Source organism: Terrapene carolina, unplaced genomic scaffold (assembly GCF_002925995.2).
Source record: "Terrapene carolina triunguis isolate 2854851 unplaced genomic scaffold, T_m_triunguis-2.0 Scaffold89, whole genome shotgun sequence".
NCBI lineage: Eukaryota > Metazoa > Chordata > Testudines > Emydidae > Terrapene > Terrapene triunguis.
The window spans coordinates 26,908,028-26,930,637 of record NW_020664440.1 but is presented as its reverse complement, the minus strand read 5'-3'; the positions used below and the strand labels follow the sequence as shown (position 1 = coordinate 26,930,637).

The 22,610-nt window shown below is 40.3% G+C and overlaps 1 protein-coding gene across 3 annotated transcripts in view; it reads right to left on the bottom strand.

Moving 5' to 3' along the window:
* Window positions 1-22,610, bottom strand: part of TKT (transketolase) — a 33,662-nt gene that overhangs the window by 3,886 nt on the left and 7,166 nt on the right. For all 3 annotated transcript variants that reach the window (XM_026650301.2, XM_026650302.2, XM_024223475.3), the window contains 11 exons: window positions 21,868-21,985; window positions 19,705-19,818; window positions 18,727-18,824; window positions 14,784-14,975; window positions 13,693-13,811; window positions 10,810-11,003; window positions 9,514-9,678; window positions 8,062-8,218; window positions 3,743-3,873; window positions 1,314-1,397; window positions 1,015-1,108 (listed from right to left, as the gene is read on the bottom strand). In XM_026650301.2, the coding sequence (XP_026506086.1) occupies window positions 1,015-1,108; window positions 1,314-1,397; window positions 3,743-3,873; window positions 8,062-8,218; window positions 9,514-9,678; window positions 10,810-11,003; window positions 13,693-13,811; window positions 14,784-14,975; window positions 18,727-18,824; window positions 19,705-19,818; window positions 21,868-21,985 (1,466 nt within the window). The remainder of the gene's footprint in view (window positions 1-1,014; window positions 1,109-1,313; window positions 1,398-3,742; window positions 3,874-8,061; window positions 8,219-9,513; window positions 9,679-10,809; window positions 11,004-13,692; window positions 13,812-14,783; window positions 14,976-18,726; window positions 18,825-19,704; window positions 19,819-21,867; window positions 21,986-22,610) is intronic.

Sequence of the window (22,610 nt, the reverse complement as noted above, 5' to 3'; positions counted from 1 at the left end):
AATAATTTATGCAGAACATTTCAAATAAACAGGTCAGATTGGTTATTCAGTACGCCTGTTAACTGAAACAGAGTTAAGTGTGCCGACACAATGAATCACTTCCTTATACAGCGTTTAGCACATTCTGGGCACAATAAAAAAATAAATTAGTACTCAGCCAACTGGTTCAGATATCCTAGAAAAACTTCGGCCTACTGCAGTGTATTAATCCATCTTCAAACAAACAATATACAAGGTATAATCAAAAACTAAGGTGATAAAATAATGCAGGACTTAAAGCAGGGGTTGGCAACCTTTCAGAAGTGGTGTGTCGAGTCCTCATTTATTCACTCTAACTTAAGGTTTCGCATGCCAGTAATACATTTTAACGTTTTTAGAAGGTCTCTTGCTATAAGTCTATAATATATAACTAAACTATTGTTGTAGGTAAAGTAAATAAGGTTTTTAAAATGTTTAAGAAGCTTCATTTAAAATTAAATTAAAATGCAGAGCCCCCTGGAGCGGTGGCCAGGACCCAGGCAATATGCGTGCCACTGAAAATCAGCTCGCGTGCCGCTTTTGGCAAGAGTGCCATAGGTTGCCTGCCCCTGACTTAAAGAGTAAGCGTAAATGATAATATTAAAATTATTTCAGAGAAAGGTGGTATTTGTAAGGGATGATTTTATCATTTTGAGTCCTGGGTGTTGGCGTAGTTCAATGGCAGCCAGCCTGTGCCATTGTATGCTGTATTAGTATATTCTGACTGGTTAAAGAAAACAGAGAAGCAACAGTTACTCTTGCTAGCAGCCCCACTAAAGTAAACAAGATTACTCACAGGAGTGAAGATTTACATAATGGGTTGCATACTGTGTATTTCAATTAACAGGAGATCAGCTGTTCTATAACATGTTTTTAAATGAGTTTCTGATTAGCAGAGTTTACATTTATCTGTACAGAAGACTCGGCTATCCAGCAATCAGGTTGGCTGGTACTGATTTCTTTAGGTCTAGTTACAAATAAGTAATCTCCATTCACCTTTCTTCAGCTGCTCTGCTGCAGCTAGTGCCTCATGCAGAGTCACTCCTGCTCCAACAACAGTGACCTGGTCATCCTTACTCTTGAGCACCACCTGAGAGGAAAAGGCAAATAAGAATTATATATTTTTTTAGTTTTCTCTTTATGATAAATATTGTTGATGGTTATTTGACTAAGATTCCTTTAGTTTTCATTACATATTGACTAGGTGGAGACAGAATACCCTGGAGAAGAAGGGGTTTTTGAGAAGGAACCTGGTATGTTATTTCAGATGGCACAGATCTCTAGACAGTACTTACCTTGGCCTGTCCAATCTGGAAGTCCTCGTTGCTGCTATAGATAACTTCATTTTCAGGACGACTGGTCCTTATGAAACAAACGCCCTGTTTCCAAAAGGAACACAGCCTGAGTTACAAAAACAGCTGTGGCTAAGGCATTCTAATTTTTATACACCTAAAACAAACTTTCCAGAAATTGATTTTCTTCATTCCACTTAGCTCTGGTTTCATCTCTTCGATATTATCAGTAGTTTTATTGAGCAAACTTTCCCTGCCCAGCAATTCTCCCTAAATCCATCACTAGTGCTTTTCAATTACCACTACTCTCAGTCATCGCTGCACAGTTAACCTCTTTTTCATGGTGCACAAGCAATTTAATATCTTACTTCTCTTCCAAAGGTCATCCAATCTTTGCTCCTGGAAATGAAAATCCTACCTGACCTAATTAGGATTTAAAATCTTACCACGCTGCTAGAAAAGCTAAAATCTCTAGTCAGTCTAGCAGCTTGAAGATCAAAATAAACTGGGCAAAAGAGGAAAGCCTCAACTAAAAGCAAGGAAGTTCATATTCTTTCTGTTCATGTTCAAATGCTCTTCTAAAAGAAAGTACCAATTCTGTTAACAAACCACTACCTGTATTCTATCCTTCTTTTCCCTTGCTCTTGCTCTCCCGTTCTATGTTTTGCATCTCTCTTACTATTGGCCATATCTGACACACCAACATCTCGACACTGCTTTGGTTAAGGCAGCATTAGGAGAGGCACAGGAGCAGCAGATTATTCAATCTTTGTTTAGGCAAAAACTCTTTTTTAATAAGTCAATAGGCGTTTCACACAAGCAGGGACTGCAGAATCTGACCTTTTGTTGCCAGCAATCTTTGGAGACAATGGATCAAATTCAGTCAAAGGCAGCCTGGAGTAAGCAGGAATTTAAATGGATTTATCCTCAAATCCCCATTGTGAGAAGGGCAATGAAATCCCAGAGAAGTTAAGGGACTGGCCCAAGGTGACACAGGAAGTCTGTGGCAGCACCACCCAACAGAATTTAGCTCTCTCATAGCCCAATCTCTTAACCACAAGTGCATCCTCACTAACAGGAGAGTGGAAGAAAATGGGCCAGCTCCTCAGGTAGGGTAAGTCAGCATAGGTTCAATGGAGCTACAGTGACTTACACCAGCTGAGGAACTGCCCCATATGCTTCAATTTTTGTCTATTCCATCCCCAACGTCTCCAAGTCACACACAGCTGGGCTGAATGTGGTCCCCAAACACCACCACCCTGGGGTAAGTTACACTTTTTGCCCACCCACTGAATACCAAATCAGAGCTAGTTACACCGTACCATTCCCCCATTTTTGAACCAGTTTAGACCCAGTCTGTAACCATTGTTCAACCGTTTACGTGCACATGCCCTAGAGTACAACACATCTCCCATTTGTGCACTCAGCACCAGTCAGGGCAGAGTTTGTCTATACTGGAGCTCTAATTTCCAGCTCAGGCAGATATATGCATGCTAGCTCTGATTGAACTAGAGTGCTAAAAATGAAGCGCAGACGCAGAAGTGCGAGCAGCAGCACAGGCTAGCCTCCCCGAGTACAATCCCGTCTGAAATCCTAGGCATGTACTCAGGTGACTAACCCATCCTGCTGCTTGCACCACTGTGGCTATGCTTCTATTTTTAGTGTATTAGCTCAATCAGACTAGCACAGGTACAGCCATGATGCTGGCAGATCAGGTGGCAGCTTATGTCAAGGCCCCAGGCCTCACTGAACACTTACAAATGCATAGCTGGAAACCAGTTTTGCTTGCCCGTATGTTAGCATTACCAAAATAGATATTAGATGTTAACTTGACAAGAACGTGTTTAGACTTTATAAAATGCTTGTAGGATGCTGCATGTACTGATATCACTTATAACCTCTATAGCCCACGGTATAAATTATACTGAGCATTTGCATTCTAAACCTCTGTAATTGGGTAACTCACCAAGCCTGTCCTGCCTACAAGATGGCCCACTGAAGGCAAATGGGGTATTGTGTAGCATCAAAGGAGAAAGGCCCTGTTGATTGCATTCCTAACTCCCTCCAGGAAGGAGAGACCTATGCATTAATTCATCCCATCAGTTTGGACTCTGGAGTGGAGGGGAAATCTAATTATAGAACATACCATCTGTCTGGGGTGTCTGTCTTGCCTTTTGACAGTCTGACAGTGCCTTTAGACACTCCACACAGCATGACAACATGTATCCAAGCTGGAAATCACACCTACAACTCCAGTATAGACATATCATCAGACTTCTCTAACTGAAGGAGATGTGCTGCCACAATGCCAATGCCTTTGAAACTGAGGCATACAAAAGATGGGCTAGTAACAAACAAAATTTCCATCACTTATAAAAAATACATTTAAAACAAATACATATTTTCCAGATCAGAAATGCTATGGCATAAACCTTAGTGTTAGCAGCTATTTCTACTGCTTTTTCAGTGGATACAGCATCGCTAGGATAAAAGACAGTTGAATTGGGAACAGCACGGAACATGCACAAATCTTCCAGCCCCATCTGAGAAGGTCCATCCTCTCCTAAAAGAAGAAAAAAAACAAGCACAAAATGGAATGAATATCTACTCTGAGGACTCATTACAGCAGAGGTCAAAATAATATATATTTATATATCAGGCACACAGAGGACATGCAAGTCTACCTGGCTTCAGAAAAGAATCATCTTCTCTTTAAACTTGGAATCATCTAAATAGTAAAGAAGAAGACAGAAGGAAACTAAAAAGAAAGAGAACTAGGGTTATAAAGAAAAGAAACAGAAAAATAAAATGCAACAACAAAACAATAGTAAAGAAAGAAGCAACTAAAACAGGAAGTGTACGGAAGTAAGAAGAGGAGCTGTAAGATATCAAAGCACCTTCAGATTTACAGTTCAACACAGAAGTTTTGTGAGCAAAAGTTACGCTCAAGTAAATGGTGTCACTGGATTTAGACTGCTGGAAATGTGAAAGGAGAATCACTTCTATTTCATCAACAGTTAATAGCCCATTTGATATGATTATTTTCAGATTTTTATGTTTGTTTAAAAGACTAAAGCAGGATCCATATATTGTAGTAAATAGTCTCATGAAAGAGCAGTAAAAAGTACAGATACTATTCATTTAACTCTTCAAGTATCTTATGGCATAAATTGCAGGTCTATAAAAAGACTCAACACAGAAAAGTGTTCTGTATGCCATGAGTCGCCACAGTTAAAAAAAACCCAACAGAATTCCCTTATGTAATGGGGGTCTGGAGATGGCACTATTCCAGACTAACCCTGCAAAGACTTCTGAATCCAATCATGTCACTGCCTGCAATGGCAAAGGACAATCAGGAGCAAAGCTTTTCTGTAGGAGCCCACTAACTGCTACAAAAAAGGTTACAAAAGAGTTGACAAGAAGAGTGTTTTTGCAAGAGAAGCCCCTTCATGCTCCCCCCTCCCCCCAAAAAAACAACCCAGAGGAATTTTCAACACTACCAGAAAAAGAAAACAGTACCAAACCCTGGCTGCTACGTAAGCTCAATTAAAATAATGTCCGAACCAGGGCAAAAGTGAACAAGGGGTCTTAACCTACAGTCATGACATGGGAAAAACCTCCCACTGACATCCATGTACATACAAGCACTTGCACTGAATGGGACTTCAATAGGAGTTTTCCCATCATTAGGTCTGCACAGTGGTTATGCTTCCCATTGAAAGTGGCAAGCAGAAAGGCAGAGACAACAACTAATGGACAAAGCAAAAAACCCTGAAATTCAATAATATTAACAGACAATTGAATCAAAACCCAAGAAAGATTCTAGTGTTAGTTCCACTTCCACTTATATTTCAGGCATTTACAATCCACCTTCAATATTATCCATTATTGTTTAGCATCAACAATGTTCAAGGTGCTTTATACATAAGTATTAAGACACAGTTCTGCCCAAAAATTACTATTTAAGTCCTGTTAAAGCAGAAATTTGGCATACAAGGGCAACTAAGAATAGAAAATGATTCAAGTTATATATGTAACAACCCCCCCGCCTCCAACAAAACCCAAGAAAGTTGGGGTTTTGAACTCCCCCCAAAATGGCTTGAATTACAAAATGTCACGTGATTTGTCAACATGTTATAATCACTAATATTGTACATTAAAACAATCATTAAGACGGCACAGATATTTAAAACCATCATGTACACATTGTCATTTCGGTTCATACATATTTATACTGTCCACTTATTGGCTTCGATAGCACACTGTAATGGCTCATAAACCATTATGAGCTAATCAGGTGACTAACTAGTTTTTTGTTATTGTTTAAAGTACATATTTACAAATCTGACTCTGACCGTTCATTTATTCTATTGGCCCAATTTTCTAAACCACAGAAGCCCAAGATCACACACAGCTGTGTGCCCAATCTTCACAGTTAATTTCCACCACTGGTCAGTTCAGGTTCTGAACTCAGTGAGAGCCATGGGTTTCTATAAAAATAATTTTTTTTTTCAAACAATGTAAACAACAATTCTTTTTGAGCCCTCCTATCTCAAAAGGACTTTTTCCAATTTTTCCCAAATATTCTCCTTTGCAAGACTGTTGGTAGACATATAAAATTTTAGGTGCAAAGAAGTTTTTTCAAACAGGTTAGAAGTGGGGACAAAATCCAACTTATAATGGAAATAGTCTTATAACCATAACTATGGAGTTCCCACTGTAGCTTCACAGTAAAACAGTCCAAATGACAAAGGCTGTGAAGCAGATCAGAAATCACTGCTCTCACAAAGGCAGTACAGCTAGTTATTGGAGTCTCATTTTCCCCAGCCAGTGAAGGCTAAAAATAAACACTGATTTCTCTGATGGGGAAGAGGCTCTTGTTCCTTTGGCTTTTGCTGCTGGTTAAACACATTAGCATTAGATTGTGGGAGCTACAGACTATGAAAAGGAGGGAGGACTGGTCTTTACAGCAGGGGCAGGCAAACTTTTTGGCCTGAGGGCCGCATTGGGTTTCGGAAATTGTATGGAGGGCCGGTTAGGGGAGGCGGTCGTGGTCCGGCCCCCACCTCCTATCTGCCCCCCCATCCAACCCCTCCTGTTCCCTGACAGCTCCTCTGGGACCCCTGTCCCATCCACCCTGCCCCCCCGCTCCCTGTCCCCTGACCGCCCCCGGGCCCCTGCCGCCCCATCCAACCCCTTCTCTCATTCCTGATGGCCCCCCTGGGACCCCTACCCCATCCAACCACCCCTTCTCCCTGTCCCCTGACTGCACCCGGAACCCCTGCCTGCCCCCTGCCGCCCCATTCAACCCTCCCTCCTTCCTGACTGTCCCCCCGGGACCCCTGCCCCCATTCAACCCCCTGTTCCCCCCGACCCCTATCCACCACCCCGAACTCCCCTGCCCCCTTACCGCACTGCCTGGAGCACCGGTGGCTGGCAGTGCTACAGCCACGCTGCTGCCACCACGCAGCTCAAAGCACCGGGTCAGGCCCTGGCTCTGCAGCTGCGCTGCCCCAGGAGCTCACAGCCCCGTCGCCCAGAGCACTGCACCGGCGGAGGGGCGAGCTGAGGCTGCGGGGGAGTGGGGACAGCAGGGGAGGGGCCGGGAGCTAGCCTTCCGGGCCAGGAGCTCGGGGGCTGGGTAGGATGGTCCCACGGGCCGGATGTGGCCCGCGGGCCTTAGTTTGCCCACCTCTACTTTACAGGAACAAGGTTTGTAAAGAAAAACTCTTAATGATACACCCAAGCCGTAATCCTATATGATATAGTGGGTGTGGAGACACTCACCTATGGCCACATTACAAGGCTTTTAGCAATACAGCTGTGTTGCTAAATGGCACACAGTGTAGCTGCTGTTTGTCGGCAGAAGACAGTGGTTTTGTTGGCAGGACAAAGCGCTGGTCACACCGGTGCTTTTCGCTGGTAAAATTTTTATCGTTCGGGAGGATGTTTTTTTTAAACACCCCTGAATGACAAAAGTTTTGCCGACGAAGTGCCAGCATAGACAAACCCGAAGTGTTTGCTATGAAGATATAGCACATGACCATCCACTGAGCTGGGACAAGGCTCTATCTTCCGGCTTGTCTACAGGAAGTTTTTGTACTGCTTTATATTGGCTTGTGGTAAAGTTAAAGCGGTACAGATCCCTAGTGTGGATGCCATTATACTGTATAATTTAGATATTAGCATAGCTTATTCATGTACATTTACGAATACACACATGATATGAAAATCTGCTCCTCCTTTCATTTTGCAATCTTTATGCCTTTTGCCTGCTCCATCCCGCAACATGAACAGACATGCATTGGGCAGTTGTGGAGGTAAGCAAAAACTGTAAGGGGTACTGCAAATTCCTTAACTGTGCACCTACTTCACAGATCCTAGTTGTCTAAGCTATCTGTAACGTTAGGAAGTTTAGTTTTAATAAGTTTATTAATAACTACAGTAAGTAAGAAATACTGTGATAAGTCAAAATTATATCAAACGGGTAAGTTTAAATAGCAAGCCCTATCTCCCATAACAATAATAAAAATCTACTAATATCTAAGACGGACATAGTATCTTTCATTCATAGATCTCAAGGCGCTGGACAAAAGTGGGTATCATGCTGCTCCCATTTTAGGGATGGGGAAAACGAGGCAGAGAGAGCAAGCGACTATCAAAGTCACACAGCAAGTCAATAGCAGAGATGGGAATGGTCATCACTGAAGCCACTGAATATTTCTGGTAAATAACCCCACGTTGCACTTACCAATAGAAACGCCACAGTGAGAGCCACAGAGATTGATGTTACTCTCAGAAATGGCAGCCATACGGATCTGATCAAAAGCTCTGGTGAAAAAGGTGGCAAAGGCACTCGCAAAAGCAACAGTCCTGTCGCGAGTGGCACAGCCAACTGCAATGCTCACCTGGGAGGAGTAAGAGGAGGGAAGTCAATTAACAGGGAAGGGTACATGAAGGTCTGTGGGAGTTTTCACCGTGAAACCTCTTTATCTCTTGTGAGGAGTACCTCAGAAATTCCTACTTAAAATCTCTCTCTTTCACTAACTTCAAATCTTGTCCCTATTAATTGGATCTTCACTTAAGGAAAGCAAAGGCAATTTCTCCCACCCAATCCTTCTGCTTTGGACACCCCAGTAGTGTCCATTCTATTTATTAATTCTTATTGATTGTTTGTGTAGCATCAACACCTTTTCTTCACCTATTTCCAGGCAGCCATTCTGAGGACTCTCAGACCTGACTCCCTCTTATCTTTTCTTTTTCTGTAAATGAAGGCTGTGCATTTTCAATCTGGAGATTTTACTACCTCCAATTTGCGGAGAGTGATGATGTTAACAGCTATGGATGGGTTTGTCCACCTTTGCTTTGGACCGATGTCTACCAAAAAGGTGCTTCACCAATGTAGATGAGAGCAGAACACAGAATCACTAGAATCCCTTGATACATTTACACAGTACTTTTTATTTCATTATCACAGAGATATTATTCTGCTCTTGGGGCTGATTCTCTCTCACTGACACTAACGTAAATTAGGAGTAACTTCACGGAAGTCACTGGAAGTATGCTGAAACGAAACATGCGAGAGGAGATCCTGTGGTCCTTAGGCTACAAGTTATTGAAAACCAATGGCCAAATTCTGCTCTCACTTACACCCAGGCAGTTTCATTTGCTTCACTGAGGTTGCACAAGTGTCAGACAGAATTTAGCTGAAAGAACATTGTATTATTCTATGACATAAGAAGATTTTTTAACTCTGTCATTATAAAAACCATGAGGACAATATTGCCTAATTTTCTCCCTCTGTCCTCAAATTTTTACACCCACTCTTGTGCTGCAGATTGTCAAGCTATGCCATTCTATTTCCAGTCAAAAGTGAGAGTTAACAAGTCTCTTGAACTTACTCTCCACAGATCATATTGTGGGATATGTTGTTGTTACATACACTCTGTTTGCCTCTTTGCAAGTTCTGCTAAGAAGCCAAATGTTGTGATTTTTTTTTAAGTCGTCTGTTGAAGACGCATTTCCATTATGTTATTATTCCTGCCATGCAGTTTTTTCTAAGCAGGGGGCAAATCAAATTACAATGCCTGGATAAACACCTAAAATCAAATGCTAAAACATTTATCATCAGGACAAAATTATCTAAAATCTCATCTTCTGCTGTAGGGTACAAAGTATTTCATAGAGCAAAGGAAATAATTACCATGTTCTGTTCAGCAATATAGCATTCAATGAAGCGGCTGGGATGTTCTTTCTTAAACATGTCAGAGAAGGTGGAATTCTTTGTGTCTCCATCTAAAGCAATTACTCGGTCATTGGCATGGCCCAATTTTGCAAGTGCGAAGCCATAAGCTTTGCGGGTAGCCATCTTTGAAGAGGAAAATAAAGCAGTGCTGTTATTAGGTTCTGAATGGGATTTTTTTGTTTGTTTGAGATATGTTAAAATATTTTATTAAGTGTAAACTCTATCAAGATTTTAAATGTAAACTATCAAGACACATACAAGAAATGTAATAAACCCAACTCAGAAGTCAGAAGAGAAAACAGTAGGTGAAATGCAATACAATACAGTGTCAGGTCTATTTAGTCTTCATAGAACACACATATACTTGCTTTTCTTTAAATCCAGACATGATGTCTATAATCTACCATCTGCATAGTCATAAAACTGCCTGTTCAGACATTTAAAAAAAAAAAAAAAAAGTAGAACAAAATTCCATATGGTATAAACATTCAACAAAACAACTTTGTTCTTCATTCCGATTTATTTTTGGCTGAGCACTTCAACAAGAAGGTGAAAATATTAACAACTCTACGGAAATTGAATACTTATATTCAGCCACACAAGTGACTTCCACACACTGATGTTCTCAAACATCACTGAAGAGCTGTAAAGGTGACTCACCCACAATTCTTTGCCCTTTAAGCTTCTACTTGAATGCAGGATACATGGCAATTTCTTAAACAGTGTGGACAACTAATGACTTAAACTCACACCAATATTAAAGGGTTTGAGGCAATCAGCGAGTCCCTCCCAACTACCACATTGGAAATTCGGAGTCAAACGCTTGTCATCATATTCACGCAGCTAGTCTCTTTTAAATCAATGGTTTCAATTCTGCTCCCATTCGCCCCATCGTGTAACTCCACAGGTGTACATCTCGTCGTGTGAATAAGGGGAACATGATTTAGCCCTTTCTACATAAAAACCCTACCCATTTAAACACTATCTCCCAGCATCAGGCAGGTCACATGGCAGAAGTGCGGGGCAGAGGAGCAGAGTTAAAAAAGGAAATGAACAGGGAGCACTTATGGTAGAAGGTGAAGGACACCGCACAAAAAGAGAACTGTCTAGGGTAAGACCCAGAATTCATTGTCATTCATTTGGTAAATAATTCACCCAACAGAATGAAAAGTACAAGGAAGCACTTTCCTGGACAGCATTTTTTCCCTCCCTCTCATCCCTAAAACAGGTACGTGTTAGTAGACAGCGTGGTACCTTTTCTCCTAGTTTGTAATTTGGTGGAGATGACATCTTAATGTTTCTAATATTTACGACTGGTGCATCCTCTTCTGGGAGGGCTGGGGAAAGCTTTTTCTTGCTCTGGATTTTGTCATCAATTTCCTGAATGATTTGTTCAGCCATGTTTTTTGGGAGGGGCTTACCATGCCAGTTTTCCTTATCTTCAATACCTGCATTTAAAATATATAATAAAATGGAATATATAATAAAAGGAATTAAAACCCTTAGTCTCACAGTCCTTACCAAGGTGCAAGTGCTGAAATCAATGGGTGCTCTAACTGAAGGACTTCACTATTATGCCCATCGTGAACAGTAACTACATCATCCATTAGCATCAAGCAAATAAAAAAAATGTTAATGCATAACAGAATAGAAAAGATCAAATCCTAGGTATTCTACGTCTATGGGCCTGGAGCAGCAGCCATTCCATGCATGAAACTTCCAGTGGTTCCACCTGGAATTGTGCACTGAGCACCTACAAGACTTGGCCCCATAACAGTAACAGAATTTAAATACCAAACACATGCCCTTTATATGAAATTTGTGTATGTCTTCACTGCAATCGGAGATGTGACTGCAGCTGGGGTTGGCATACCTGCACTAGCTGCAATCTAGCATGGCTAAAAATAGCAGTGAAGACACAGCGCACAGGCTCTAGTGCAGGCTAGCAAGGTAAATATGCACCCAGGGTCCCCGACGGGCTTCTACATCCCATGCTGAAGCCCATGCTGCCATGCCTTCACTGATATTTTTAGCCATGCTAGCTAAATTAAAGCTAGGGCAGGTATGCCAACCCATGCTGCAAATGCACCTCTGACTGCAGTGTAGACATACCTACAGTGTCAGCAAATACCAGTTAAATGTCAAACAGCATTCACTCCTCAAAAACTACACTAACATCCCATCGTTTAGGTACCTATTCAATCTAAGCAAGACCTAAAATTTTACAATATGAATTAAATAGTTTCATACAGTTTTAACCTTGTGTGCCTAACAGTACTGGGAGAAGAACATAAGCCTTGGCAAAACTCCACTACTCTTGCTTGCTTCTGTAATGAAAAGATAAGCATTATGCATTCCAACTTCTACTGATCCGTTAGGTGATCAGAAAGAGGAATTCACATCTTCCCACTTAAAATTTGTATTCAAATTCAGCAATGGTAGAGTCCTTAATGCATGCCGGAGTATAGCTGGCATTTTTATTATAGGCACAGTGTCACGTAGCCAGCATGCATTTCTTGCCATGCAAGAACCAATATAAAGCTTTCTGTCAGCCAATAATACCCGAGAAGTACAACCAGTTTGGACGGATTTCCTTTTTGTAGTTTACGAGTATTGGGCAGAAATGAGAGGAAACATTAGTTTCCTATACACTGACAAGTGTTAGATATGTTCAGTTGTCAGTATCTCAGTGGGAAAAGTACTACTAATGAAGTGTTTAAAATAAGGTCTTCAGTGCCACCGTAAATTCCAAGTTAATTCAATAAAGACTCAAGTGGCTGCTAGCCTACAACAACAGATTCCTAGTATAATGCACCTTAATGGGAATTACCGATTATGTAAAATAAAGTATGGTATATGATCAAGTGTTGGTGCACTGAGTACTGCACGTCTAACATGGATTTAGTGTCACATTTGTCCACACACTATGGGCAGTTACAGCCTCTGGCTGGGACACACTGTGCACACTATCACTCCTTCTGAGCCACAGGAGGTCAGCTGCAATGCTACTCCCGTCCCCTGCTCAAATGGAGGATTCTCTGTGTATCAGTGTGAGGGCAGGGCAGGCCAGGAAGAGAGGTAACTGACCTCAGGGGCATGTGTATTGTCCCCATGGAAATTTTAAAGATAGAGTAATATTGCCTGAGACTGATTTTCCATGGCCTTCTTCCATGTGAGGGAAACCCCTTTAAGGAGAGTCTTAAAGGCAATCATTAGTGGGCAAAGTTCTGCTGTGGTGCTGGGAGTGCTCTAAGCACCCAGAGTTCCCACAGAGGCATGAGGCTTCTGCACAGATGGCCTGGTGTTATGGATACATCTCAAATAACCACCAGGTAAGTAGGCCAGACCCTCTCTTTCCTCTGCAGGGTGGAAAACCTTCCCAAAGGGAATAATGCAGGAGGAATTCAATGGCAGAAAAACATCATGGATTCTCCTCCCCACCAGGTTTCACCATATAGGAGCATGATCAGATCCACAGTTTGTATCAAATTCCCACCTAGTCCACCAAGCAAAGACCTGATCGGCCTGGGACAGCATCCTCTGTTTTAAGTAGATTAAATAAATATCTAAGATTTAGCTAATAATGTTTTTGTAAACTTAAGTTTTACTCAGAAATTTAAAAAGCACTTCGGATAAAGAAAATCAATAGTTTATACATTTCATGAAATTGTTATCTAGGAATTGGGTTTCATATACCAAATGTAGAGATGGAATAAAGAGAGGTTTCATTATCTAGATTCGTCTAAGGTCAGGGTTCAGTGCAAGACCAAATTGTGTCTAGAATTCAGGTTCATATTCAACAGCACTGAAATCTTACCAGCTCTTCTCATGAAATTTCAGTCCCAAGTGATAAAGACCCTCAAGAGGTCTGGGCAGATTTCAGCCATCTTGCAATTCTGGTCTCATACAACACAGAACTGGAGAAAAGTTTAGAGATGGTTTCAGATTCAAGAAATCCTCTCAAATTCAAAAGGTTGCAGATCTGAGGGTCTGATTTTGGCCTGTTTCTAACCAATCAAATGTTAACTTTACTTACCTTATGTGCTTTTAAATGACCATACCTTTATGAATGCTGTTTGAAACATTCCTCATATGTAAATCATACAGATATGTGCCATTAAATTCCCATGTTATTACCTGATATTCCTTTGCCTTTAAAAGTCTTTGCGATAATAGCAGTTGGTTGATTTTTGGTCTGGCCAAAGGCTTTGCAAAGCTCCTCCACACTGTGCCCATCCACTATGAGAGCATGCCAGCTAGGAATGCAAACAGACAGATTGTTTCTAAAGGGTTTATACAAATGAATCTCTGCAAGAGTTAATAATAATTAATACTACTTCATTCTGATACAAGAGGCTCTCAAAGCACTTTAAAAATATTAATTAACATTCATGAAATCAGTAACATAATCACACATTTTTTCAGATGAGTAAAATAAAGCAGAGAGATTAGGTAATTGTCCATGGTCACACAGCGTAACAGTGGCAGGGTGGGGAACAGAACCTAGAACTTTAATCTCTTAGGCCCCTATTCTAACCCACTGTACCACACTTCTTGCCATATAACAGCTACCTTTCATTACAAGAGCAAGTGATCCACATTTTTAAAAAATGAATAAGAACGGACATCGAAGATCGATAAAATTGTAAAACAGTGTAATATGGATCAAACTATAATTTGCCTGTGTAGCTTCTATAAGGTCCTGTAAATACTTGTGTGCACACATGTAAAAATTATTATAAATCTTTAAGCTAGCTGATGACCTTCCAGGAAGCAGTACAAATAGTAAAACATTTATTTTAACAATAATGTTTTTCATGCCTATAAGAGAAAAAGGACATTTTATCCCTTCTTCCTGCCCCCTGTACACCTGAGGTGCCCACTGTTTCTCAAGAGATATAGTACATATAGCCAGATGCATAATTCTTGCATATTTTTTTAAAAACAATGTAAGGTCCCTAAAGTACTAGATAAGCTCCTCATAAATCTACAGGAATGAAGAGCTTTATTAAAAAAAACAAAGATAAAAAAAGTTACAGCTTTGTATTGTTCTTACAATACAGAAACAAGGATCTGATCCTGACAAGCGGTGAGAATATCCTGCATGGTGCTGTGAGACGTTATCTGAATTCAATTCGCTTTAATATGCATATTTGAAAATACCTGGAAAACAGACACAACACATGGTTTCGAGAAGACAGGAAATTGAACTTCTTCCAACCACATACCCAAAGGCTTCGCAGCGTTTCTGGTAGATCTCAACACGATGCTGCAGAGGCGTAGGGTCACTTTGTCCAAGACGGTTAATATCAAGTATAGCAACCAGATTGTCCAGCTTGTAGAACCCAGCAAAGGCCATTGCCTCCCAGACGGAGCCTTCAGATAGTTCCCCATCCCCAAGCAGACAATAGACTCGATAGCTAGAAAAGGGTGGTTTTTTTTTAAAATTAGTCAGTATGTCAAGTTACATAAAAATAAGACACAATATTCAATTAGGATTATACAAAACAAGTACGAACCTCATTAAACAGAACTGACTAAAAATATTATAGGCTCTCTCTGTTATAAGTGTATGGTCTTTTTCCTTAGATTTTTTTCCACACTGGCCAACACAATCTGTGTCTGATTTAAACTCCCCCATTGGTACAGTGTTGTACACTTGCATAAATGATTGAGGTTTGTAGTATTTGGTACTGAAACTGTTGGAGTGAGAATATTGGAATATATGGACCACTGGGTCTGTTAAATACTCCTGAGGGAATTCTGTGCCACTGCGCAATGCAGAATTTTGCAGAAATTAACTGTGTGTGCGCAGAATTTCCTCCCCCACCCAGAAATGGGCTGCAGTGCTGTTGGACACCACTAGGGGCCACTGGACCTGGCAGAGCCCAGCTCACAAATAGAAGACAAGACTGGGGAGAAGGGGAGGGGGAGGGAACTGGAGGGTTCCCAGCTGTTGCAGTTCCCAGCACCCCCTGAAGGAAGAAGGTGGCATGCAGGAAACTCCGTGCAAGCCTGGGACCCAGCATCGGCTGTTTCTCCCTCTGGATTCCTGGGCTCTAGGAGGGTAGGGGATGTAAGTGTCTGAGCCGGGGGTGGGCCTGCAGCTGGGTTCTGGGGGGAGGGGTGTGAGTGTCTGGGCACGGCTGGGCTCTGGAGGGGAGGAGGTGCGAGTTTCTGGCTCCCTGGCTGGGCTCTGTGGGGGGTGGAGGCGGGGAGAGGGAGAGGGGCAGAGAAACAGGAACTTGGTGTCATATGGGTTTCTTTAACTCTCCACTCCTGAGGGAATTTTTGTGTGTGCCTGTATTGTTACAAACATACTTGCTGACAGTATTCTAAAATAAATTACCAAAATAATTGAAACTGGTGTGATTATATAGTGTTATTTTGACAAATAACATTTGCAGAATTTTAAAATACTGTGTGCAGAATTTTAAATTTTTTGGCGCAGAATTCCCTCAGGAGTAATTATTCCAAATTACATCATCTTACATAAGCACGTGTCAGTATGTAGGGAGGGTGGGGGAGAGTGGGTTGGTTGGTAACCACAGTTTAATTGACCTAGTTAGGTCAAACTTTGCTTTTGAAGAGACAAAACCAATGACCAATAGAGACATCTTTTTTAAAAATTCCAATGGAAACTATTTTTAAGCAAAATGTGGCACCCTGTTAATGTGTGAAAAATCTCAAAGTGAGTGAAAAACAAAATGTAACATACAATAAAAATTGAGAAAAAAAGTAAGTTTCATTTATAATGTTCTTTCTGTTTTAATAATCTAAAATGATTTAAACGGATTTCCTTAACTAAATTATTTAAATATGTACATTATCACTTTTCATCCAACAGCATCACTTTAAAACATGAAAATCAAGGAAAGCCTAGAAAACAGATCCCTTTCTCTCTCTCTCTCTCTCTCTTGTACAGGGAGGAAGGAAAGAACCACATGGATAAGGAACTGACTAGAACATTTATTTTTTGAAATTATTGATCCTTGTTGAATCAAATAACTGTAGCTACTTTATGATGCATTTCCAAAATAGCAACCACAAAGAGAGGTGTCAATTGCATTTATTTTTGTATTTAATTATGTAAAATAAATTAAAAATTGTGATAGGGAATAATTAAACTCCAGAGAAAAAAATATTGAAATATCTTTAAAGACAGGTTTCTCTCATATGTGTAGAAAACCATGTATAGTAAATTAATTTCTTTTTCCAGAATACCATTTATCATATTTCAACATTTAGATTTTTTGTTTGGTTTACATGAAAAAAGTTTATTCTCAGCATAGGTCTTTGTGAAATTTTACATAGTTTTCAATGGGAGTAAGACTGTGCCCAAATACTATTCTGTATTATGCCACTAGTTATTTAAAATCAAATTCAAAATCTCTTTAATAGTTCACAAGATCTTCCACTATTTTAATCCAAATACAACTCCAGTTCTAAATGTGCAAACCTCTCGGGTAAGTTTACAAAATACTTGGCAATGTGTGTCTTATTGAGCACGAATAATTAAAAAAAAAAACTGTTAAAAGTGGTGAATATGATGTGAAATATATTGTATTCTTCTTACATCCCTTGCCTCCAGACCCAAGCCTATTGTGTGATATCTCGATAGGGAGGAAATACTCTATTAATGGCAATTATAATGGTGATAGAATGCAGCTGCAAGCTAAGATACAGGTAACCTTGGGAATGGAGTTGTAACAATGAATCTTTTTATAATTAAAGCTGAAGTGAACATGCCTGTTAAACACAGTCACTGTGACTCGGCAAGATCACTGACAATGCAGGAAACTATTTGAGGATTGCTTTTTACTTCCTCATTTTATTTCCTCATTTCAGCCGTTCTATTTAGTATACTCCTTAGAAAAAACACCTACATTTTTGAAACCATAAGTCAGACTGGGCTAAACTATATAGTAAGAATATGCATGATCATCCATAGCAAATATAAAAGCATTATATAGTTTTGAAGACTATTTCCACAAATACTGAACTCATTCTTAGGCAAAACTCACAGTGACAGGAGTATTACCTGAGCAGGGACTGCTGGATTCAGCCCTTTAAGCTTTATCTTTTGTCACCATTTTTTTTGGATGGCACATAGGACTCCGTGTAAAACGAATACTGCCTGTTGACTATCACAACAGCAATATATTTACCTTCAAATATATAATTTTAAAACAAAATTGAGCAAAAGGCTATTAAAATTAAGTATTATAAGAGCTACTAAACTATTCTATATTACCACAGTAAATGTCATCTACTTAAACACACTTCACAAGATGCTGGCCTAAACTTGATAATTCACTCAGACGAATTACAATTTCATACATATTGGCTGCTCTCCAACACTACATGCAGTACCACTATTTGCTGCCAGTAATCACTGCGTACCCTACAACTACCACCTGTTCAACTGTATTAAAATCAGCAAATCATCTTTCACGGAAATGATTTCAAGCTAATGAAGTGTAGGGTTTAATACTATATTAACTTAGCAAGCTGCATTTGAGTGTGCTAAAGCTGTCGTATAATATACATCAACCTTATTAGATCGCTTTCTTCCTCATACAGATATGTCTTTTGACATCTACTTTCCTTGTCCTCCACCCTGACAAATGGCAGAAATGGTCATTCCTGTTCCACTGGAGTTGTAGCGATTTCAGTTGACATTTTGGACCCCTATTTACGGCCCAGCAGTGTTCCCATTGATTTTAATAGGTGCACAACCAGGTCCTTGTGCTTCATATTTTCTTCACCACCCATCTTTACCTTGTAACAACAACTATATTCAGCTAGGTACTTCCCTGTGGGCATAACAGCTTTGAAAGAAAAGTAGTTCTCCATATGCTGAAGGCTAGTGGCTACTCCACATAGCATGCCACCTTCCCTCTTCAGGAACAGTAACATCACCCTTGTAACGTTGTCTGGTTACACAGGAACAGCATGCATCCATTTTTGCCAGTCATTGGATCTGTGCAATTTTATTAGCTAGACCTCTCAACTGGCCACTTTTAATTTCAAAACTGAATTTGGAGTTGGGGTAAGGAGTGGAAAATAATGGAATAAACCATTTTTGATCAGAGTAAGAATACAATCTGTTTTCTCAGCATTTTTTTCTCCCCTACACATCTACAAACACTAAACACTGAAAAGGATTACCTGGCTTTATCAAAGTATTTGCCAGTATAGGCCATACCACAGGCAGCACCAAGTCCCTGACCAAGGGATCCAGTAGCTACATCAGTGAATGGTTGTTTCTGAAAATAAAAAAGCAACAGTTACTTTGCAGTTAAGAATTTCAGTGACTAAATTCACAGGACTAAATCCTGTCTTGATGAGAAAGCCCATTCCCACTCCAGTAGACTCTCACAGCAGCAGAACAGGATTCCAATCTGGCACTAAGAAGAGATTAAGGAGATGGGCCCAGGTCAAGATCCATTCTAAAATCAAGGTTGTAGATTTCAGCGCATTTGAATGGAGTCAAAGTCCCTAAGCATGCTGCCCTGTCATGCTTCTCCACTGGCAGTACAGCTGGCTTAGCAGCCACAGTGCCACTGGCCTGCAGCAATAAATTGATCCTGTCAGAGAGAGGGTGGAAGTGGTAGATCAGGAGTTGACACTGAAAAGAACACCATTAGCTTCCAATAAATAATCTGAGGTGCCTTGCTTGAAAAAACCTTCTCTTACTCTTCTCCCTGGGGTAGTGGTAGTGATAGCAAAGAGCTAATGGCTCTGGATGGGAGGCTCGAGCAGGAGTGGGGGTGAAAAGCCACTGAGGCAATCAGATAAGCTTCCTTTGAAACCAGGAGATGCTATCTCAGAGTTTCCCCACAGGGAAAGAAGATGAGCCATGCTGGAACTCCATAAAAGTGGTTTGTATTGGAACATCGTTGGTGTTTATAACTTTACTAAAATGTTAAGATTCATATTCTTGGGCATCCACTTCTATTGGGACATCCAGTTCTCTATTTTTCTAACCACAGGTGCTACCATCTTCTTAAAAAAAAAAATAAAAAAATAACATCTTTACTGTGCAGTAGTTAGTAAATAGAACTTGTTGCATAAGATGCATGTACTTCCTGATTCACATGAAGCTCCAATTTTAATAAGTATTAAGCTTATTCCTCAAATACTCACTGGTACAGGGTGTCCTTCCAAAATTGAATCAATTTTCCTCAAGTTTAATAATTCTGCTTCTTGTAGGAAGCCTGCCTCTGCCCAGGCAGCATACAGAACTGGTGCCGCATGGCCCTAGAAGGAAAAACAAATTCTAAACAAAGAGCAACTTTCCACAGTATCTCGATACCAAGACAAAATAAAAATGTGTAAATATGATCAATTAAAAAGTTTCTTTTTAATTTAAGGGACCAAGTTCTAAAATGCTTGCAAACAAATCTCTGCTTCATATTGCCTCTAAGCCCTTTCAGTTCCTTTCAGAGACCTGGGATTTCCACAGATTCTTGCTTTTACTCTCTCCATGGTCAAGGCCTGCACTACAATAATTAGACCTCTAGCCAAGAAAGACTGAATGTGACTTCCTTCGTACCTATTTTAAAGCTCTTATAGGAGGTCATACTTGAGTAGGGATAGGTTCTCTCTCAGGTAGGTAGGCCTAATCTCATGGAAGACTTCAAGTATCAAGACAGACACCTTAACTTGGACTCTCTATTTGATGAGTAACCAGTGCAGAGAATGAAGTACTGGGTGATATACCCATGGCAACCAGTGTCGCTGAATAGATGGGATGTTGAGTTTTGTTCCACCTGGATCTTTTTGAAAGTGTATGGATTTAAGATTAGATACAGTGAGTAACAACAATCAAGATTAGAGGTCTTGAATCCACAGGTCATTGTGGCCAGGTTTGAATCTGATATGAATGGGTATAATCTTCTGGTCAACTGCAGATGAAGTGGTCATTTTTTTGTAACCATGGCTACTTTGGCACCCAATAGCTCTAGGAATCCAAAAGGAACCCAAAGCTGTGGACCAGTTTAGCAATTCAAGGGCAGACGCCTTCAACATTGGGGCGGAGGGGTATCTAAGCAGAATCAAGTACTTTTAAGTGATTCCCTCTTCCTATCAGCATCATCTCAAAATTTGTCTAGTTTCTTTAGCTAGCTTCTCCTCATCCAGGTACTGAATTCATATAGGCACCAAGAAAGCTGAGAGACAGACATTTCCTCTGTAGGGGGTGACTACCTTTGTAATGTCCCAAACTTCTGCCTGTCAGCCTGGTCATATCAAAACTCAGATTTCCTGTTTGCAGCCCATTCTGCAGTTTCAAACTGTATAACAATATCTGGTACAGAGCTCCACAAGTACTTTTGCCACTTTTACTTAACATCTGACATCTGAAATGCCACTCATAAAGTCTTTCAAAGCTTTGGGATCATTGCATCTGCCACTGAAGATGCTAGCAATATGCCAGCAGTTTAACAGAATTAAACACCACAGAACAGTTCAGAATAGAAAATAGAGGACATCAGACTGACTGTAAACAGTCTGTAACTGTAAACAAGGATGTAATTACCTGAGCTGAAATTTAGCCAGAATTCCAAGCTATCATCCAAGTGCCATGGAAACTTTGATGACATCAAGCAGTCAGGACATTTGTTTTATGTCTTAGCTGAATACACCTTTAGGAGCACTGTTCTCTTTAGTACCTCACTAGTGCATAGGGGAAGAATGTCACCCACTGAATTACCAACATTACTTCCTACCATGCTCCTTGGAAGGCTCCCAACAAATTACTAAACTGACAAAGCTTAACATCAGAGCTCTGAAAGGATCACAGTAAAGGCGGCATGGCCACAGACAGAAGAGATGTCACAAAAAGTGTAACCATAACTTATGGGTTAAAAATATACATAATGGCATAATTTCTTGGAACAACATTAAAAAATAACCTTTGCCTTAAGATGACATTGCTTCTGGATATATTTCACGGACAGTACCAGGAAAGAATATATAATTTGTAATTAAACAACTTAACTGCTTAAATAGGTTGTATGTTACCCCAACACACTGATGCACAGAAATCTGGCAATTTCTTTTAGGCACTATGCTTACCCTTTCCCATGTTCAGCAAGATTTTATTTGGCATTTTCCTCTTTTATTGCATATAATAATCTTAAAACTCTTTTGAAAAGATTTGTATTGTCATTACTAGAGTTGTGTACTGATAAGGACCCTAAAGAATGACAGTGAACATTAGTCAAGAAAACAGGTGTGTTTATTTAATAAACAACTAATCTATGATTTAGATTGAGAAGGTATAGCACAGCTAGTTCTGGTTCTTACCTTTGAGAGTACAAACCGGTCATTGCTGGGGTTTCGGGGATCTTTTGCTTTGTACCTCATGGTATGAAAAAAGAGCACAGACATGATCTCTGCTGCACTGCAACATGATGTCGGGTGGCTACAAGTCAAAGCAAATACAAGATTATCACTGCTGCCCACTGTCAACTTGCATTCATATAATTAGAATACCACCATGCCAGTCCTCTAACCCTCATCATTAAAATACGCAACTCTAAGTGTTTTTGATAACCCCTACCATCTGCTGTTATCCTACTGCCGATTAGCTGTACTTTGAGAGCATCGGATGTCTTGTTATCTAAACCAAAGTGGATGTTAAAATGCAGGTCTTAGTGATAAGGGCACTGGCTTATCTGTTTGTGCACTCCATTCCTCTCAATACCAAGGAATGTCATCACAATCAGCAATTCTAAGGTGTAAGAGAGAATATGCAATACGTGCCTGAAATTTATCAGTAAGAGTGAAATTCATCCTGAAGCAGAGGCCTCCATGCCACTTAGAACTTACATTAAGTGAGCAGGGTTAAGTGTGGTATAGTGTCTTGTGCAGACCCTTTGCACAGGGGAGAATTTCACCCTCGAAATGCTGCATGTTTTATTTTTGCAAAGAGCTCTGGGACATTTAGAATTGTACTACATAAATCCCAATTACATTCTATCTTATATCGTAAGAGCGGTTAACATAAAGGGACTTTTATTTAATACTGTCTTATAAGACACATTTTC